This window comes from Schistocerca cancellata, chromosome 4 (genome assembly GCF_023864275.1).
Source record: "Schistocerca cancellata isolate TAMUIC-IGC-003103 chromosome 4, iqSchCanc2.1, whole genome shotgun sequence".
Lineage (NCBI taxonomy): Eukaryota > Metazoa > Arthropoda > Insecta > Orthoptera > Acrididae > Schistocerca > Schistocerca cancellata.
Window position 1 is genome coordinate 601650527 of NC_064629.1, and position 20057 is coordinate 601670583.

Here is a 20057-nt window from a genome sequence, read left to right on the forward strand (position 1 = left end):
ATCTAAGTGTGAGAAAAAATTATATCTGACTGTGGGTCGAAAGAAATAATGTTCGCATCACTGAAGCAAAAGGAATGGCAGGGAAGCCAATTTATGCCAGAAGCTCGATGTGCTATGAACACGAGCACTTGCTCATCAGGTGCTCCGTGGATATATTTAGACTGATGCTGAATTTATCACTCGAGATAATATAAAATGATAGATTACCCCCATGAAGCTAACAGGCTACTTGAAAAATCAGCTGCCGTGCACATCGGAAAACGTTACTTGTTAAGTCCCTGAGCACGTCAAGGACCTCGCCTATCGCTTATGGTTGGAGGAGCTGCGCATTTCAGTCCGATAATTCACTTTAATGGTTGATGAATCATAGTGTTTGATATGGTAAAATAATATTTATTCAAACAATGTTTTTATAATTATTCAAGACACATAAACGACGAGGTTATATAGAAACGGGAAACGAGTGTTGCCCCTTTCCCACGTCCAGACTTGTTTATCAGAAATTCTGGTAACTTTGTTGGGCGTCGCACAGTGTCCCAATGGGAAGGTTAAAGCGTAGAAATTAGCAGCTGCACGAGTGGCTAAGTATTTTCCTTGAAGATCCGTGTCTGGAGACCTTGCATAGCGAGATAACGGCAAGTTAACAGCTGAAGATTCCACACAAAGTTTATTAACAAGCAGAGTTCTCACCCCCTCCACCAGTGGTTTCCTGTTCTGCTGTAGAGGACACCAGTCTTCCATTCCGCGGCTCACTGTCTGCGGAGGCTGAGCCAGAACGACCCTGACAAGCTCGCTCAACTGTCCGTGTGGTCTCCTAAGTGAAAGCTGCCTTCTGAGTGAACGGCAGCTCTTCCAGACTGTGCGAAAGTTCCTCCTGTTTTTGTCCCAGCGAAAAGGAGTTACTCTGGTGAAGAACCTTGACCACTGATGTAATTAGTGTGCAATACGTGTGAAATGTCGACAAATAAAAACTGAATCGGATAGTAAATGAAGCAAGAATGGCTCGTATGCAAATTCAATATGAAAATAGCATAAAATGTGAGGAGAAAGACTTTAAACAGGCCAATGCCTGGCAACCTGATACTGCTTGTGGGTCAAGCATGGAAAAATGTTCCTCACGATTCTGAGGCAGTTTGCTTCAGTTCCACAATGAATAAGTACAAGAATTTATTCGTGACTGCGGGTGTCAATCTTCACACTGATGTTAGCAATGCACATTAGTTCCAAATGGAATGGAATTTTAGTCATCTGATACCAGCTATGTGATTATCATGTCCACAAATTTTGGTAATGGAATGGAGCTTCGTTGTGAAATACTTTTCTTTCCTGTCAATGTATTATAGTTGATATGTTGACAGAGCGGCGTGCTACTTCAAGCATCCGCAGTCATAGAAACACTAGACTTTCCAGGACGACTTCGACGAGCACGGTTTGTGCAACCACTTAATTTTTCCGAGGTTCGCTATTTGAACAGCTCCACATGGAGGACGAGAGGTGTCTATTGTTTACCTGTGCTGATGTTTATCGCTCGAGGGGATATACATGCCCAGTGGCGTGCTTCCGTATGGCATGACGTCCGAGTTGCCCCACCAGACGAGCGGGTATTGCTAATCTCTCGGCGACCGTTGCACAACTTGGTACCGTTGTTGCACCAGAACTATGGCAAATACGTTTTACTGAAAATGGAGCAAAGACTAAGTTTCACTTGCTGGGATCACTCTCATAACTGAACACAGTGGATCCTGCCTACGTTCGTGTAGGGAAATTAGCAGGTGGGGGACATGGATAGCTTTGTGTAATGAGAAGGGCTCGACCTCGACGCAGTAATGGTCGTTTGCGTGCGTAGACTGGACTAGGAGATCGGCAGCCTTTCTGAATCATATGAGACTCATAATTATTTGTTACATTTTCTCCGTTTCCATATGTATGCAGGATGAGCGCCACAATTACAGATGCAACTGCCAAGTATTCGCTATCAAAGGCCTTCCCAAACGTACTGACAGGATAACGGTCCACAATTGACCTCGCAGACTTTTCGAATCTTTTGTAAACTGCACAAGACCACACATCTATTCACGGCACCTTTCTACTCGTCGGTAAACCGCGAAGTTGGAATCTCCATGCGGCTGTTTACAGCAAAAGTTGTTGTGCGTACAGGGTAACGCAGCTAAGACAGACCTATCGAAATATGTCCAAAACGAGTAAATACATCGGGCTGCGTTTATAGCGGACAGCGTGGCAAAGTTTCTGACGTCGACTGCGCACTTAATTTTTAACATTTATAACTGCCGAGCTGGACAACGATTTTTAAATGGAACTACATATTTTCCCTGTAGCATTGGAAAGAAGCTTTGAAGAAGATATCATTGACGTAACATGTGTAGAACATGATGAAATGGTAACAGAATAATAGCGCCACAAATCACTCTCACGATGCCAGCAGAAGACGTCCCACAATCTTCTTCCCTACAGTATCAAATATAAGAAATTACGTAATTCGGGTACCATTTGGGTGTTTTTTTATTATTATAAGTGTAGCATCAAATGACCAAAATGTTGATCTTGATATTAATAGGTTCTATAAAGCGTTCCCTGAGAGACATTAATGCAAACTGGAATTCATCTGACCTATCCAAGCACAGGCCAGTGTTACACGGCACACATGTCCTCCGACGTCGTCGTTGTTTCCCTGTAGAACTCTTGTTTTAGTTTTCCCCACTTATAAAAATCTGGTGAGTTTGTAGGCCACGGTTTGTTTCCCAAATGACTCATCAACGATCCCCAAACTTATTGTTTAGAAAGTCTGTAACAATTTATCCCGAATGAGAGGGATTTTCTTCGTGAAGGTGCCAAATGGATTTCTTTATGTCTAGTGGGATGTCTTCCAATAACTGTGGCAATATATCTGTTAGGAACTGCCGATGCTTGTGGTTAGTTGCAGTCTCAGAGACCAATGATGCTATTCTGGAAACACGTGTATCACACGTTGACAGACCAAGTTCGTTGGTCATCCACATCTCTCAGGAACCTTGGATTTTCAACTGACATGTCGTGTATAGCGCGAAAGCTGACTTGCCCGTGCTTCATCCACATCACTTTGCAGTATTCACAGACACTCTCGGAGAACCGTAATCGATTCATTGCCATGAAGGTGTTGATGGAGCAAAATGTGGAGAGGATGAAATGCGTTGGAATGTAGAATTCGCAGAATACTCTTTTGGCTGATAACCTTCACCCACTCAAACTGTCTTGTAGTGGCATGTGGACTGAGTATTACCGCTACTGAAGTGTTAGTTGTATTTCTCTCATCAGTTACTGTCCTAGTTTGTTGGAGTCTTTTGTCCTTTCTCGCGTGAAGTCTGTTCGCACGTTTTTGTAACTTTTACGAAGATAGACCGTCAAAGGCTGGCTCGATCAGGATATCTTCCGACTTACAACCTCAGCGCTGCTCCAAAAATTTGCCGACATCCGCCATAAACGAAAACCACATCCAGTTTTTCGAGTGTCGTGTACGTTGTAAATGTCTGAATACCTTCATGAGCATGTTGTCTGGCTATTACAGCAGCAAAGCACAGAACGACGGACGTGAAGCACAAAGGTAAATACAGGAACCACATCTGAGTTACGTTTTAGTTTGCTCACATTCGGCACAGCACGGCGGGACAATGAATTGTGGCGCCATTCTTTTGCCACTATGTACTTAAGTTCGACGTATTATGAAGTCCATTTCTAAGGCACTTTCTAATGACACCAAATAGGTGTAGAATTCCATAAAAAACAGTGTCAGTGTCATAATTCAGTAGCTATAAACGTTAACACTTACTTGTGTATGTTTGAAAATTCTGCACATTTTCCGACAGCGCTCAACGAAAGCCGTACTTTGATATGTTTACTGGATGTGGATTTACACCATCTGACAAGAAAAATGAAGCTGCAAGAAGGAGAGGAGGAAGAGGAATGAAACTTGGCGTGTAGAGTGTGTGTGCGATGTTATTTCGCGGATTAAAAATCGAGGCAAATTTATAAAGAACTTGACAGTATGAACCCACTTACCAATACGACGCTGCATCCCCTCTGGCCCGCATGCAAAAATCTGAAATTTGTGGTAAGGTCCTAGGGGACCAAACTGCTGAGGTCATTGGTCCCTAAGCCTATGCACCACTTAATCTAACTTAAACTAACTTAAGCTATGGACTACACACACAAACCCATGCCCGAGGGAGGACTCGAACCTCCGACGGGGGAAGCCGCACAGATCGTGACAAGGCGCGGCATGCACAGATACAGTTGGGAAGAGTGTCCTCTCCTGAGGCAAGCTGGCCCACAACTGGTCCTCGATATAATGAACGCTGGGACTGGGAAGGACTTAACGTCCGATCTGGTCCCACAGATTCGGGGTCTTGCTGGCCACGGGAGTACCAGGAACTTCACAGAGACACGGACCATATATGGGTTAGCATCGTCGTGTTGAAAAGTGGTACCACGATACTGTCGAATGAGGAGGAACACGCGAGGGAGTAAGACGTCCGTGACGTACCGTTGTGCCGCCAGAGTTCCGTCAATCACTCCTAGGCGTGACCTGCAGTCATACTCGATGGCTCCCCGCACCACGACGATAGGAATAACACCATTATGCCTCCCGGAAACATTAGGAGAATGAGACCTCTATTCATGTCGCCACCATACGCATCGATGATGGTCATCCGGTATAGTGCAGAACCTCCATTCAGCGGTGGACACAGTACGACGTCATTCATTAGCAGTTCATGCCTCCCGATCACGGCTCCACTCCAGATTCAGCCATTTGTGTTGTAGAGTAAACGGCATCGAACTCGGGGACGGCGATTTCCTTTTCCGGATGCTGCAAGCTTTTGACCAATGGCGCGGCAGCGTGCAGAATGTTACAGTGAGTCCATTACTTGTTCTCACATGGTAGACGCTGATGTGAAGGGGTTATGATATTTTCGTGCACAATGTACCGATCTTCCCTTAAGTTTGTCAGACGTAATGAACCCTAACTGGGCCACGAATTTGCCTGTCCTTCCGGCCGAAGTGGCCGAGCGGTTCTAGGAGCTTCAGTCTGGAACCGCGCGACCGCTACGGTCGCAGGTTCGAATCCTGCCTCGGGCATGGATGTGTGTGATGTTCTTAGGTTAGTTAGGTTTAAGTAGTTCTAAGTTCTAGGGGACTGATGACCTCAGATGTAAAGTCCCATAGTGCTCAGAGCCATTTGAACCATTTTGTGCCGGTCCTCACGTTCCCATGCAGTCCAACGTCGGGCCAGTGACACATACGAATGCACCGCAAATCTGAACATTGCACGATCCGACCAGTCGGCCAAATGGAAGCCTCTTTCAAACTCCTTCGGTCCTAATAACGCTGTCTCACCCGAATACGCAGCATCTCCATGTCCGTCACAGTCATCACTCAACATCTGACGCTATTCACGCCCCTTATAAACCCTACAGGACCTGGTAACAACACCAAACGCGAAAAACTCTAATGCACTCTGGTGGTGGTCGCAGAGATTTTCACCTCTAATCTTTACTTACCCGCCGAAGGTGCGTACGTGTACGAGGTTACTTTGGCATCTGACCGTGTCTTCTTCGTGATTCACTTTTTTTTTATCAGGCTGTGTATTTTGGTAGGCATATCTTAGCTGTTTCACCTTCTGTGGCTATGGAACTGATTACGAATTGGACATTAACTCTCGATGGACTTGGTCGTATACTCTGTCGATGCTTCTACAGTTATCTATTCAGTACACTTCTTTCAGTGTTTCAAGTGTATTTTGTCTTGTCTTCAACAAATTGTGTTAGGTACACACCACAACAGCAAATTCCGCTCCAAAAATACCAGAGGGATGTGTTCTTTGAACAGTGGAGTGCCCACGTACACCTTTCTGTAAGGGTTAGTCAAACAAAAATGAGACACATGGAAAAAAGTAAGTAAACTGTTTATTATTTCAAAAATAATTGCCTTAACTGTTAATACATTTACCCTCTGTGAGGTAAGTGGACTTGTCCACATGTTGCCAATGTTGTTTCGAATAACCCGCAGAAGTTTCGCTGGGAGTCCCTTACACATCCTCCACATTTTCCCGATCCCTCCCGATGAGATTTCCGTATTTTTGGAGCCCTGAAGAAAGACACTCGTGGCCGTCGATATGCGTCAGACGAGGAGATGCCCACCTGCGTACATACTCGTATAGGGTTCCATAGGCAACCACAAACTTTTTCCAGGAAGGTACTAAACGACTTGTCTCACAGTCGGATATATGTACTAACAGTTATGCCTATTACTTTTGAAACAATAAAGAGTTTCCTTACTTTTCTTACATCCATCTCGTTTTCATTTGACTACCTCTTAAATATCCACACTATTTGAGTACCCAGCATTACCCAGATATTTATTCCAATCTTTTGTTAATCCATCTCCCCTTTTCCCCTCTCACTATCAAACTACTCCTCCGCCTCCCTACTCGCTGTCCATTTCCTCCTCCCCCTCACTCTCTCTCCACCTCCTCCGCCCACCACTCCTCCTTCCCCCTCTGTGTATCCCTTACCCTCCGTAAGTCCATCTTCTCCTCCCCTCTCTTTGTCCATCTCCTCTTCCCATTTCTCTTTATCCATCACCTCATCACACCCTCTCTGTCAATCTCCTTCCCACTCTCTCTGTCCATCTCCCCCCTCCCCTTTCTCACTCTGCAGCACTTCCTCTCCCTCTCTCTGTCCATCTCTTCCTTCCGCTGTCTTTCTCCATCTGCTCCTCTGCCTTCTTCCAATCTGATCCTTCCCTCCTAATCCATCTCCTCCTCACCCCTCTAAATACATCTCCTCTTCCCTCTACCTACTTCTCACCCCCTCTATGCCCATCTCCTCTTCCTTCCTCTCTCTTTTCGACTCCTCCTCCCCTTCTATACCCTCCTTACCCTCTCCAAGTCTATCTACTCCTTCCCCTCTCTTTTTTCATCTCTTCCTCCCCCTCTCTGTGTCCATCTCCTTCCCCTCTCTCTTTCCATCTGCTCCTCTCCAGTCTCTCTATCCAAGTCCTCCAGTTTCCTTTCTCTGTCCATCTCCTCCTCTCCTCTCTCTCTATCCAAGTCCTCCAGTTTCCTTTCTCTGTCCATCTCCCCCTCTCCTCTCTCACTATCCAGCTCCCCCTCATCACTTTCTGTCCATTTACCCTTCCCCCTCTCCTGTACAATTCCTCCTCCCCGCTATCTGTGTCCATCCCCTTCTTCCACCTCTCTTTCTCTCCATCTCCTCTTCCCCCATTCTGCCTCCACGTTATCACCCCCACGCAAATAGCAGGTTGCTGGTTCTTATCGCTACAGTATATCTTTCCACATACTAAGTAATATGTGTACCAATGTTGGTTGACCTAGATGCAGGGGGCTGAGAGGACCTTTAACTCGTGACTTTGCCTGCATACGCTCGTGTCATATACGGGGTGATTCAGGAGACCCTACCGATGTCGTTTTATACAACCCGAAATATTATATCTAGCCTTCATAAACCACGCGTGAGATTTTAGTATTCTCTCGTTAATTACGGGCAAACTATTAGTCCTACACAAAAATGAATGCCACCTTTTCTTAGAAAATTTAATGTAGTTAAATTTTGTACTTGGATAAGTTATTGCTGGAGGGAGTAGTTTTCGAGTTATTCAAGAAAGACGTACAAAAGTGGCCTTCAAACGCACCCTCACTTCCACACTTAGCCCCCACCAGTAAGGGTTCAGATGGTTCAAATGGCTCTGAACACTATGGGACTTAACATCTGAGATCATCAGTCCCCTAGAACTTAGAACTACTTAAACCTAATTAGCCTAAGGACATCACACAAATCTATGCCCGAGGCAGCATTCGAACCTGCGACCGTAGCGGTCACGCGGTTCCAGACTGAAGCTCCTAGAACAGCTCGGTCACAACGGCCGGCCAAACTTTTTATCTTTCATCATTTTATGGATGGTGCCAGCGAGAAAAAGTCTCGTAAAGGCTTAAATTATGCGTAAAGTTTGTTGCAAGTCACTAAGTGTTCTCATTCATATATACACGATGGTGACGATTACACTTTCGTTACTTGAGCAAGTGTCGTCGTAACTGCCGTCTGCTGTGCAGCAAGCTACGTTAATTTAAGTATTAACTGTATTTTTCTTACTTGTCACTTCTTCCGCGTGTTTTTGCTTTTAGGAAGCTTTAATTGTCGAGTGCCAGTAATAGTGTTCCATAGATTTCGTGTTTGTTTTGAATACAGTCAGAGAGAGTCCCTTCAGTCAGCCACAGTGCCAGTAGTGCTACTGTTTGTTTTGAATACAGTCCAGAGACAGGTAGTGCTATTTTCATTGTTTCCAACAAGAAGTGTCTAGCAACCACAGTTTAGTCAACTATCAGCCACCTTTAATGAATTAGCAGTCTAGTTAAAAGTTGATTAACTCTCTACAATAAATTGATTTCTTAGGATGGATAGGATGTGTGACTGCTGTGTACGGACGCAGGAGGAGCTGGCCACTGTTCGCGAACAGCTGATCGTGTTGATGGCCGCGGTCAGCCGTCTTCAGGCTGCTGCCTCGGAGTGTAGCGGCAGTGGGGAGTCTGGTGCGTCGCATGGTACACCCCAGGTGTTACATGCTTCACCCACTGTCCCTACTGTCGAGACATCTTCGCGGGTACCGGGCGCGGTTGGGCCACCCTCTCCCCAAGGGGAGTGGCGGGTTCAGCGGCGTTCGCGGCGCACGAGGCGGAGGGTCAATGTGGAGGCTGGCCGTGTGGCATCGCCCGCTCTGACTGTGAGCGGACATGTGGCCGCTCCTTCAGCAAGGTCCGAGCAGGCACACGGGGGGAGGGGTTTATTAGTGACTGGGAGCTCCAACGTTAAGCAGGTGATGGAGCCCCCCCCCCCTTTAGGGAAATGGCGGAAAGGTCGGGGAAGAACGCCAGTGTCTGCTTGCCGTGGGGTCTCATCCGAGATGTGGAGCACTGGGTGCACCCGAATGCACATTTTTGTTCATGTCGGCACCAATTACTCCTGCCGTCTGGGTTCAGAGGTCATCCTCAGTTCGTACAGGCGGTTGGCGGAGTTGGTGAAGGCGGAAAGCCTCGCTCGCAGGGTGGAATCTGAGCTAACGATTTGTAGTATCGTTCCCAGAACCGATCGCGGTCCTCTGGTTTGGAGCCGAGTGAAAGACTTAAACCAGAGGCTCAGACGATTCTGCAGAGATCTGGGTTGCAAATTTCTCGACCTCCGCTATCGGGTGGAGAAATGTAGGGTCCCCCTGAATAGGTCAGGCGTGCACTACACGCAGGAAGCGGCTACAAGGGTAGCAGAGTACGTGTGGAGTGCACATGTGGGTTTTTTAGGTTAGAGAATTCCCTCCCTAGGCCCGACAAGACGCCTCCTGAGACGCGGCAAGGTAGGAGTAGGCAAAATGCAACAGGGAACAACAATATTAATCTGCTAATAGTAAACTGCAGGATCGTCTATAGAAAGGTACCAGAACTGCTCTCATTAATAAACGGTAACAATGCCCACATAGTACTAGGGACAGAAAGTTGGCTGAAACCAGATGTAAACAGTAATGAATTTCTAAACTCAGATTGGAAGGCATACCGCAAAGACAGGCTGGACAGTGAAGGGGGAGGCGTGTTTATAGCGATAAAAAGTGCAATAATATCGAAGGAAATTAACGGAGATCCGAAATGTGAAATAATTTGGGTGAAGGTCACAGTAAAAAGAAGGCTCATACATGGTAATTGGATGTCTCTATAAGCCCCCTGGCTCATCACCTGAAGGATAATTTGGAAAATATTTCGAGTAGATTTCCCCACCATGTTATAGTTCTGGGTGGAGATTTTAATTTGCCGGATATAGACTGGGAGACTCAAACGTTCATTACGGGTGGCAGGGACAAAGAATTTAGTGAAATTTTTTAAAGTGCTTTATCTGAAAACTACCTTGAGCAGTTAAACAGAGAACCGACTCGTTTCGATAACACATTAGACCTTCTGGTGACAAACAGACCCGAACTATTTGAAACAGTTAAAGCAGAACAGGGAATCAGCGATCATAAAGCGTTACTGCATCGATGATATCAGCCGTAAATAGAAATATTAAAAAGGGTAGGAAGATTTTTCTGTTTAGCAAAAGTGACAAAAAGCAGATTTCAGAGTACTTGACGGCTCAAAACAAAAGTTTTGTCTCAAGTACAGATAGTGTTGAGGATCAGTGGACAAAGTTCAAAACCATTGTACAATATGTGTTAGATGAGTATGTGCCAAGCAAGATCGTAAGAGATGGAAAAGAGCCAACGTGGTACAGCAACCGAGTGAGAAAACTGCTGCGGAAGCAAAGGGAATTTCAAAGCAAACATAAACATAGCCAAAGCTTTGCAGACAAACAAAAATTACGCGAGACGAAATGTAGTGTGAGGAGGGCTATGCGAGAGGCGTTCAATGAATTCGAAAGTAAAGTTCTATCTACTGACTTGGCAGAAAATCCTAAGAAATTTTGGTCTTATGTCAAAGCGGTAGATGGATCAAAACAATATGTCCAGACACTCTGTGATCAAAATGTTACTGAAACAGAGGATGACAGACTAAAGGCCGAAATACTAAATGTCTTTTTCCAAGCTGTTTCACAGAGGAAGACTGCACTGTAGTTCCTTCTCTAGATTGTCGCACATATAACAAAATGGTAGATATCGAAATAGATGACAGAGGGATAGAAAAACAATTAAAATCACTCAAAAGAGGAAAGGCCTCTGGACCTGATGGGATACCAGTTCGATTTTACACAGAGTACGCGAAGGAACTTGCCCCCCTTCCTGCAGCGGTGTACCGTAGGTCTCTAGAAGAGCGTAGCTTTGCAAAGGATTGGAAAAGGGCACAGGTCATCCCCGTTTTCAAGAAGGGACGTCGAACAGATGTGCAGAACTATAGACCTAGATCTCTAACGTCGATCAATTGTAGAATTTTGGAACACGTATTATGTTCGAGTGTAATGACTTTTCTGGAGACTAGAAATCTACTCTGTAGGAATCAGCATGGGTTTCGAAAAAGACGATCGTGTGAAACCCAGCTCGCGCTATTCGTCCACGAGATTCAGAGGGCCATAGACACGGGTTCCCAGGTAGATGCCGTGTTTCTTGACTTCCGCAAGGCGTTCGATACAGTTCCCCACAGTCGTTTAATGAACAAAGTAAGAGCATATGGACTATCAGACCAATTGTGTGAAGAGTTTCTAGATAACAGAACGCAGCATGTCTTTCTCAATGGAGAGAAGTCTTCCGAAGAAGAGTGATTTCAGGTGTGCCGCAGGGGAGTGTCGTAGGACCGTTGCTATTCACAATATACATAAATGACCTTGTGAATGACATCGGAAGTTCACTGAGGCTTTTTGCGGATGATGCTGTGGTATATCGAGAGGTTGTAACAATGGAAAATTGTACTGAAATGCAGGAGGATCTGCAGCGAATTGGCGCATGGTGCAGGGAATGGCAATTGAATCTCAATGTAGACAAGTGTAATATGCTGCGAATACATAGAAAGAAAGATCCCTTATCATTTAGCTACAATATAGCAGGTCAGCAACTGGAAGCAGTTAATTCCATAAATTATCTGGGAGTACGCATTAGGAGTGATTTAAAATGGAATGATCATATAAAGTTGATCGTCGGTAAACCAGATGCCAGACTGAGATTCATTGGAAGAACCTAAGGAAATGCAATCCGAAAACAAAGGAAGTAGGTTACAGTACGCTTGTTCGCCCACTGCTTGAATACTGCTCAGCAGTGTGGGATCCGTACCAGATAGGGTTGATAGAAGAGATAGAGAAGATCCAACGGAGAGCAGCGCGCTTCGTTGCAGGATCAATTAGTAATCGCGAAAGCGTTACGGAGATGATAGATAAACTCCAGTGGAAGACTCTGCAGGAGAGACGCTCAGTAGCTCGGTACGGGCTTTTGTTAAAGTTTCGAGAACATACCTTCACCGAGGAGTCAAGCAGTATATTGCTCCATCCTACGTATATCTCGCGAAGAAACCATGAGGATAAAATCAGAGAGATTAGAGCCCACACAGAGGCATACCGACAATCCTTCTTTCCACGAACAATACGAGACCGGAACAGAAGGGAGAACCGATAGAGGTACTCAAGGTACTCTCCGCCACACAACGTCAGGTGGCTTGCGGAGTATGGATGCAGATGTAGAACTATTTACCACGTGAGTACCCAACCTATAGGCATGATGTTCATATTGTGCGCTGCATGATTTGCGTTATTAGTAGTGTTAGTGTCATGTCTTACGGTTAAGCGCCGGTACCGGTACGCCGACGTAGGATTAAAACCCAAGCATCTAAGTGCATTACAGTTGCAGAGGTTCATTTTGTCGTCTTCCGTTCCATTATAGTGGTGGTTCAAATGGCTCTGAGCGCTATGGGACTTAATATCTGAGGTCATCAGTCAGTCCCCTATAACTTAGAACTACTTCAACCTAACTAGCCTAAGGACATCACACACATCCATGCCCGAGACAGGATTCGAATCTGCGAACGTAGCGGGCGCGGGGTTCCAGACTGAAGCGCCTAGAACCGCTCCGCCACACCGGCCGGCATAGTGGTGGTAAATCAGCATTTAGGCAGACGTCCCATTAACTGATTTCACCTAGGACTTAACTTTTTTAGGGGTTTTTGACAAAAAATCTTTGGAATTCATTGTATGCTTCTCGCATAGCTGCCCTATGTCGCGTGGCTGCAAGTCTGCTGCAAATCGTAGAATACGACGTCACGTCGATAGCCTGGGCATTAATTTCACCTCTTATTTATTGGAGGAGTTACTCATCTGTCCTCACGAAACTTAGTGGGTCTGTTTCCAGACCTCTCCACCTCAGTAAAGTCGCAGTGATCAGTTGGAAGATCTGCTTTTGCAGCCAGTAACACAAACTACTACACCACGCTGAAGAATAAGTACCGGTACTAACATACTCGTAGTAGTGTTTCTTGCGTAGTACGATTCTGTTTAACAGTGGTGCCTCCTTTCAGAATCTTTTCTTTGTTTTAATTATAGATTAAAACTGTGTGCCGGACCGAGACTCGAACCTCGAACCTTGCCTTTCCCGGGTAGTGCTCTTACTGACTGAGGAATCCAGGCACACATCTTCGCTCCTGGCAGTCACTTTTTAATGTGCCAGTCCGTCTTTAATCTGTCAGAAAGTTTCAAAAAGGGCACTCTCCATAGCCGAATGAAACATTCATTCAAAATATTAATGTTTGGTTGCTGAGTAATAGCTTCGCGGAACGTTCGACCGCTTCTCTCGCTGCATACCGCCTTATTTCATCTATCGCCATTTTACTTGCTGCACCGCAAACCCCTCGACTTCTGCTGCCCGCTTCGGGCAGAGTTTCGTATCTGGGGGAGTATTATGTTCGTTCGCGTTGTCCTCGCAGCTTTTGTTTCTGGTTTTGCTCGCTATTGTGCGAAGGCAGTGAATGGAAAGATGCGTCTCGCTGGAGCGCCGCTCGATTGTTGGCGGCAGCGGCAGGAGTGCGCATGCGCGGCTGGCTCGCGCCTGGGCTGCGGTGCGGTTGCGGCTGCCTTGTGCGCACGCAGTTGGCAACAGACGTTCGCACTGGCACGGCTGGACATGGCGTTCTTCGGCTCCCTCATGAGGGAGTTCCTCGATGACCCCTTCTTCAAGTGAGTCAGGCGGCACGGCTTTCACACTGAAGCACGAAAACTGCTCCTCGCCTATCGTGTTTTAAACCGCACGTATTCGAAGAGAGCGCCAGAGTCAACCGTACTGATAACTATGCAGCGCGCCACGTCACAGTTCTTTGACCGCTGTCTGTTCGACCGGCTAGACGACTGCCTATATAAATCTCAGATTTCTTGCAAATAGTGTTACACTCTTTGTATTAGCGCTCAACTAAGACAATTCAGATTGATAACTTATGTTATAAATTTCTCTTGCGAACGGCATCTAAAATATGCTGTTTCGTTTCTCATAAATCAGTAATATGTGAATTGTGTATCTTCGAATTGTTCTAACTTATAGCTTATCTTGTGTTTTCTTTCCCCTGCCTTAATAGCTAAATTACTGCTCTACCAGAAGAGGTTTTTGTCAAACTGGAATCCGTATGATCCCGTCACGCGCAGCGATCGTTGAATATAGACAATGGAGAAAAGAGCAGCAATCGATAGCGAAATCCGTCGTTTCATTACAGCAGATGTAGATTTCAACTGTTACGTAATCATCATCATTGGATATAACAAAAGATGACATTAGTGGACAATGTCACCTATTGTTACATACACTAAAGATGATTATGTTATAGTTGAAATCTTGATCACCTGTAATAAAACGACTGATTCCACGAACGATTGCTGCTCTTTTGTCCACTGTGTAGCGGATTTTATATTTCAACAGACGTTTTACAGCTTGAATCTTTTTATTCCAATTCATCCTCTTCGCTTCTCTTTCTCTCTCTCTCTCTCTCTCTCTCTCTCTCTCTCTCTCTGTGTGTGTGTGAGAGAGAGAGAGAGAGAGAGAGAGATAAGAGTCTATGTGAACAACTTCAACCACATTACACGAGATAAAATTCGTACTACGCTGCTAGTAAGCTGTGTCAACCTGCAAATCAGTTATTAACTGTCCTATTTTCGCTTTTGTTCTCTGTTTGGTTTAAAATATAACATAAATGCCTTTTTCACTTGAGGTAATCACATGCGACCTTCATCTAACCAGTATCGATACCAACAAAATCTGGAAAACAAAGAGAACTACCATCTTTTTACTTGTTCGTGTTTAAAGTCAAGTTATGACACAATGATTCATTGCTTCAATGTTGGCAAGAACGAGCAATATGCTCGTAACATATTGTAATGTAATGCAGCGATTTTCAATGTATTAATTATTTATTCTTTTCTTAATTTCAGCTCCAACCTCCTATGAAGTTTTTCATTAACTTCCCATTTTATGACTCACTCTACATACGTTTTATATCGTTTTTACGTCAGTTTATCGATATTTTCCGGTCATTTCAGTATTAATTTTCCAGGTGTTTTAGGTCATAAGAATTCGGGGCTGCGGTTACAGGCCCTTTTTCATATCCTTGAACTAAATGAATTCTTAGTAGGGGAGCTGGCACCGCCTTGTGGGTACCCCTGGTGGCTTGTCGCCGGTTGGGCTGGAACTTGCTACCGTATGGTCTCTGCAGCCGTCACTCAACAGCTCTTCATCACTCTTGTGGCTCTTTTTCCATTATACTGACCGCACGATGACAAGCACTGTGGAAGGCTTGTGTTTTTACGCCTTCTCATGGTGCCATAATTCTGTGTGAATTGCTACCTCGCATGCTCCTTGCACTCGTATTTCACTCTAGTGCTAGGTATCCAATCATTCTTGTCATTGCCGTGTTTCTCAACCGTCCAAGTAACCGTTCACTTAGTAGTTTCTTATCCTTTTTCAGCAAGATGCAGTTTACGTGCGCTGGTCGGAAAGCGTGCCATTCAGCGAGTTGAGTACCTGACCCTCTCACTAGTGACCTGGCTGGGAAGCAGCTGACTTGCCTCCAATAAGATACACATCTGTCTCGCTTCACCGTTGCCTAGTTGCGTCTATTGATCCAGCGGTGTCATTGCACCGCGCTATATTTGTATCACTGAGACCGGAGAGTCTTGCGACGACAGTATTGACAAAAACTGCGGCGAGAAGCAAGATAAGGTAGCGTGGGCGACGATAGCTGCCATCAGCCTTGTCTCATGTACTCCAACATGTTTCCTTCTTCACTCACTTTTATTCCTCTCTTATAACACAATGTTACGTTGCCTTTTGGCAGTACGCTGTTCTTCTTCGGTGCCTATAGTCACTTAATTCTCTTCCTTTTATGCTGATCTGTCTGCGAATCCTCTAAACCTTGTTCTGTGAGTTTACGAGTTTTAACGTGCCTTTGCAATGAAGATCGGTAACAGCTCCGTATACACCGAAGAAACTGGCGAGAAACAACGCGCAGACTGGCCGGTGTACTATTCCACCGATCGCTAATCCAGGCCACATATTAAATCCGTGCGCGACAGTACGTATTAATTAATTACCGGTTGCTATCGAATACCTAATGGAGAGGTACTGGATTGAATGGCGGTGGAAAGAAATTTATGACACTACTAGACTAAAAGATGGGATCGATTGATACGACCCACCTGAAGGCATCAAGGAATCGTTAATGGGGTGGTACCACTACGGTGAGAAAGTTTAAAATGGCTGATGTTGCACCAGTCACGCAGAGATGAACAGACTCACACTGGATAGACTATCGTGTAGAGTTGCGTCACACCATCCTTTGGAGTGAAGACCACACCAACAGTAATAGTAACTGCTCAAAATACACTTCGTTTTGGTTTCAAAAACAGTACTCCCCCCTTACGTGGAGTGTGGCACAAACATGTAGCTTTCCAGAACTTCATGGGTCGCTTTACACTTCGTCGACTTCTAGGCGGGTACCTTTCAAGCATCTACTAAAGAGACAGTACTCTGTTAATTTTAGTGTTTCCTTCGCAATTTCATTGGTAAGCTAGGTAAAAAACAATTCGATTCTGGTTTCTAGAATTAGATATCTAACTGCATTATAACAGGAAACGAACAAGCACACTGTTTATGAAAGGGGTGCTTTTAACAGCATAGTAATTTACGGTATATCTTTTGTGGCACATGTAACACAGATATGTTGCTCGAAACTTCGAAATCTGCATATTTATTTAGACTGCAATCGTAACTGACAAGAAATATTTTAGTAGTCACATAACAGCAGCCTAGAGAAAGCATTCGCTCATATGTGTATACCACGTACTGTAGACGGACTTCTTAGCATGCTTATAGTCGCAGAACTGTGGTGGAAAATTGTAGGTACTTCTCCAGAGTGCACCAGTGCTATTATATGGAGATCTAATCTGCATGTAGATTTTGAGATATACATAAAAGAAAAAAATCAGTACATATAATTCTTTAACTATCTGATTCCTTTAATTGTCGGCTGAACACAACCGTCTTCGTTTACCACCTTTTCTAGATGGCATACAGTGAGGTGCAAAAAGTTATGCGATACCTCCCAATATCATGTCGGACCTCATTTTGTCTAACGCAGTACAGCAACTCTACGTGGCGTGGACTCAATAAGTCGCTGGGACACCCCTGCACAAATATTGAACCATGCTGCCTCTATAGCCGTCCATAACTTAGGAAGTGTTACCGATTCAGGATTTTGTACACGAATTGACCTCTCGATTATGTCCCATAAATGGTTGATGGAACTTATGTCGGGCAATCTGAGTGATCAAATCATTCGTTTGAATAGTCCAGAATGTTCCTCAAACCAGTCACTAACAATTGTGGCTATGTGACATGTTTTGGAACATGAAGTCCAGTGTGCTCCCTGCCGCCGTTGGATAAGCAGCTGCAGCAGCAAGTCGTATACTCCTAGCTCACTCATTTGTTACATAGTTTAATTCTTAATTTCTTTGCGTGTTTTTGGTACTTGCATTGTTTAATTCATAAATTTCGGGCGTATTATAGTATTTGAGAGTTGTAGCATCGCGTTTTAGTACCTGAATAGTGTAAATTCGCGTAGTCGTCTGTCATCTGTTTTTGTTTTGAACGGCCAGTGTCGGTTGGTCACAGTCAGTGTGCTCCCTGCCGCCGTTGGATAAGCAGCTGCAGCAGCAAGTCGTATACTCCTAGCTCACTCATTTGTTACATAGTTTAATTCTTAATTTCTTTGCGTGTTTTTGGTACTTGCATTGTTTAATTCATAAATTTCGGGCGTATTATAGTATTTGAGAGTTGTAGCATCACGTTTTAGTACTCGAATAGTGTTAAATCGCGTAGTCTCCTTCCGCCGCCGAGCAGTGTGTCAGCAGTGCACAAGTGGCAGCATTACTGCATTTACTAGGCAATCTTGTATTTTAATAACCGCTTCAATTTTGTGTCGTTTTGTTTGCGCTCTCTGTAGATTAGTTCAGACGTTCTTTGCACAAGTTTTTAGCATGGATAGGGACTGCAACTGCTGTGTTCGGATGCAGGCTGAGTTGGCATCCCTTCGCTCCCAGCTTCAGGCAGTGTTGGCTTCGGTCACACAGCTTGAGGCTGTTGCCAATGGGCATCACTGTGGGGGTCCGGATGGAGGTTTGTCGGGGACGGCCAGCTCGTCCCACGCATCCCCCGATCGGACTACGACTGTGGTTGCCCGGGATACTGCCCGCATTGAGGCTGCTCCCTCACCTGTGGTAGAGTGGGAGGTCGTCTCAAGGTGTGGCAGGGGGCGAAAGACATTCCGGAGGGCTGAACGGAAGGCCTCTCCAGTTTGTCTGACGAACCGGTTTCGGGCTCTGTCTCAGGCTGATACTGATCTTCAGCCTGACATGGCTGCTTGTCCTGTTCCAGAGGTTGCCCCTCAGTCTGCAAGATCCGGGCAGTCGCAGAGGGTGGGCTTACTGGTAGTTGAGAGCTCCAACGTCAGGCGCGTAATGGGGCCCCTTAGGGATATGGCAGCAAGGGAGGGGAAGAAAACCAAAGTGCACTCCGTGTGCATACCGGGGGGAGTCATTCCAGATGTGGAAAGGGTCCTTCCGGATGCCATGAAGGGTACAGGGTGCACCCATCTGCAGGTGGTCGCTCATGTCGGCACCAATGATGTGTGTCGCTATGGATCGGAGGAAATCCTCTCTGGCTTCCGGCGGCTATCTGATTTGGTGAAGACTGCCAGTCTCGCTAGCGGGATGAAAGCAGAGCTCACCATCTGCAGCATCGTCGACAGGACTGACTGCGGACCTTTGGTACAGAGCCGAGTGGAGGGTCTGAATCAGAGGCTGAGACGGTTCTGCGACCATGTGGGCTGCAGATTCCTCGACTTGCGCCATAGGGTGGTGGGGTTTCGGGTTCCGCTGGATAGGTCAGGAGTCCACTACACGCAACAAGCGGCTACACGGGTAGCAGGGGTTGTGTGGCGTGGGCTGGGCGGTTTTTTAGGTTAGATGGCCTCGGGCAAGTGCAGAAAGGGCAACAGCCTCAACGGGTGCGGGGCAAAGTCAGGACATGCGGGGACCAAGCAGCAATCGGTATTGTAATTGTAAACTGTCGAAGCTGCGTTGGTAAAGTACCGGAACTTCAAGCGCTGATAGAAAGCACCGAAGCTGAAATCGTTATAGGTACAGAAAGCTGGCTGAAGCCAGATATAAATTCTGCCGAAATTTTTACAAAGGCACAGACGGTGTTTAGAAAGGATAGATTGCATGCAACCGGTGGTGGAGTGTTCGTCGCTGTTAGTAGTAGTTTATCCTGTCGTGAAGTAGAAGTGGATAGTTCCTGTGAATTATTATGGGTGGAGGTTACACTCAACAACCGAGCTAGGTTAATAATTGGCTCCTTTTACCGACCCCCCGACTCAGCAGCATTAGTGGCAGAACAACTGAGAGAAAATTTGGAATACATTTCACATAAATTTTCTCAGCATGTTATGGTCTTAGGTGGAGATTTCAATTTACCAGATATAGACTGGGACACTCAGATGTTTAGGACGGGTGGTAGGGACAGAGCATCGAGTGACATTATACTGAGTGCACTATCCGAAAATTACCTCGAGCAATTAAACAGAGAACCGACTCGTGGAGATAACATCTTGGACCTACTGATAACAAACAGACCCGAACTTTTCGACTCTGTAAGTGCAGAACAGGGAATCAGTGATCATAAGGCCGTTGCAGCATCCCTGAATATGGAAGTTAATAGGAATATAAAAAAAGGGAGGAAGGTTTATCTGTTTAGCAAGAGTAATAGAAGGCAGATTTCAGACTACCTAACAGATCAAAACGAAAATTTCTGTTCCGACACTGACAATGTTGAGTGTTTATGGAAAAAGTTCAAGGCAATCGTAAAATGCGTTTTAGACAGGTACGTGCCGAGCAAAACTGTGAGGGACGGGAAAAACCCACCGTGGTACAACAACAAAGTTAGGAAACTACTGCGAAAGCAAAGAGAGCTTCACTCCAAGTTTAAACGCAGCCAAAACC

At 45.4% G+C, this 20057-nt stretch overlaps 1 protein-coding gene across 1 annotated transcript in view; it reads left to right on the plus strand.

Moving 5' to 3' along the window:
- Positions 1 to 13618: 13618 nt before the first annotated feature.
- The window catches only part of LOC126184961 (katanin p60 ATPase-containing subunit A-like 1), a 193369-nt gene continuing 186930 nt past the window's right edge, over positions 13619 to 20057 (plus strand). Inside the window, exon 1 of the mRNA XM_049927655.1 lies at positions 13619 to 13694. Within this exon, the coding sequence (XP_049783612.1) occupies positions 13642 to 13694 (53 nt within the window). The 5' untranslated portion in view covers positions 13619 to 13641. The remainder of the gene's footprint in view (positions 13695 to 20057) is intronic.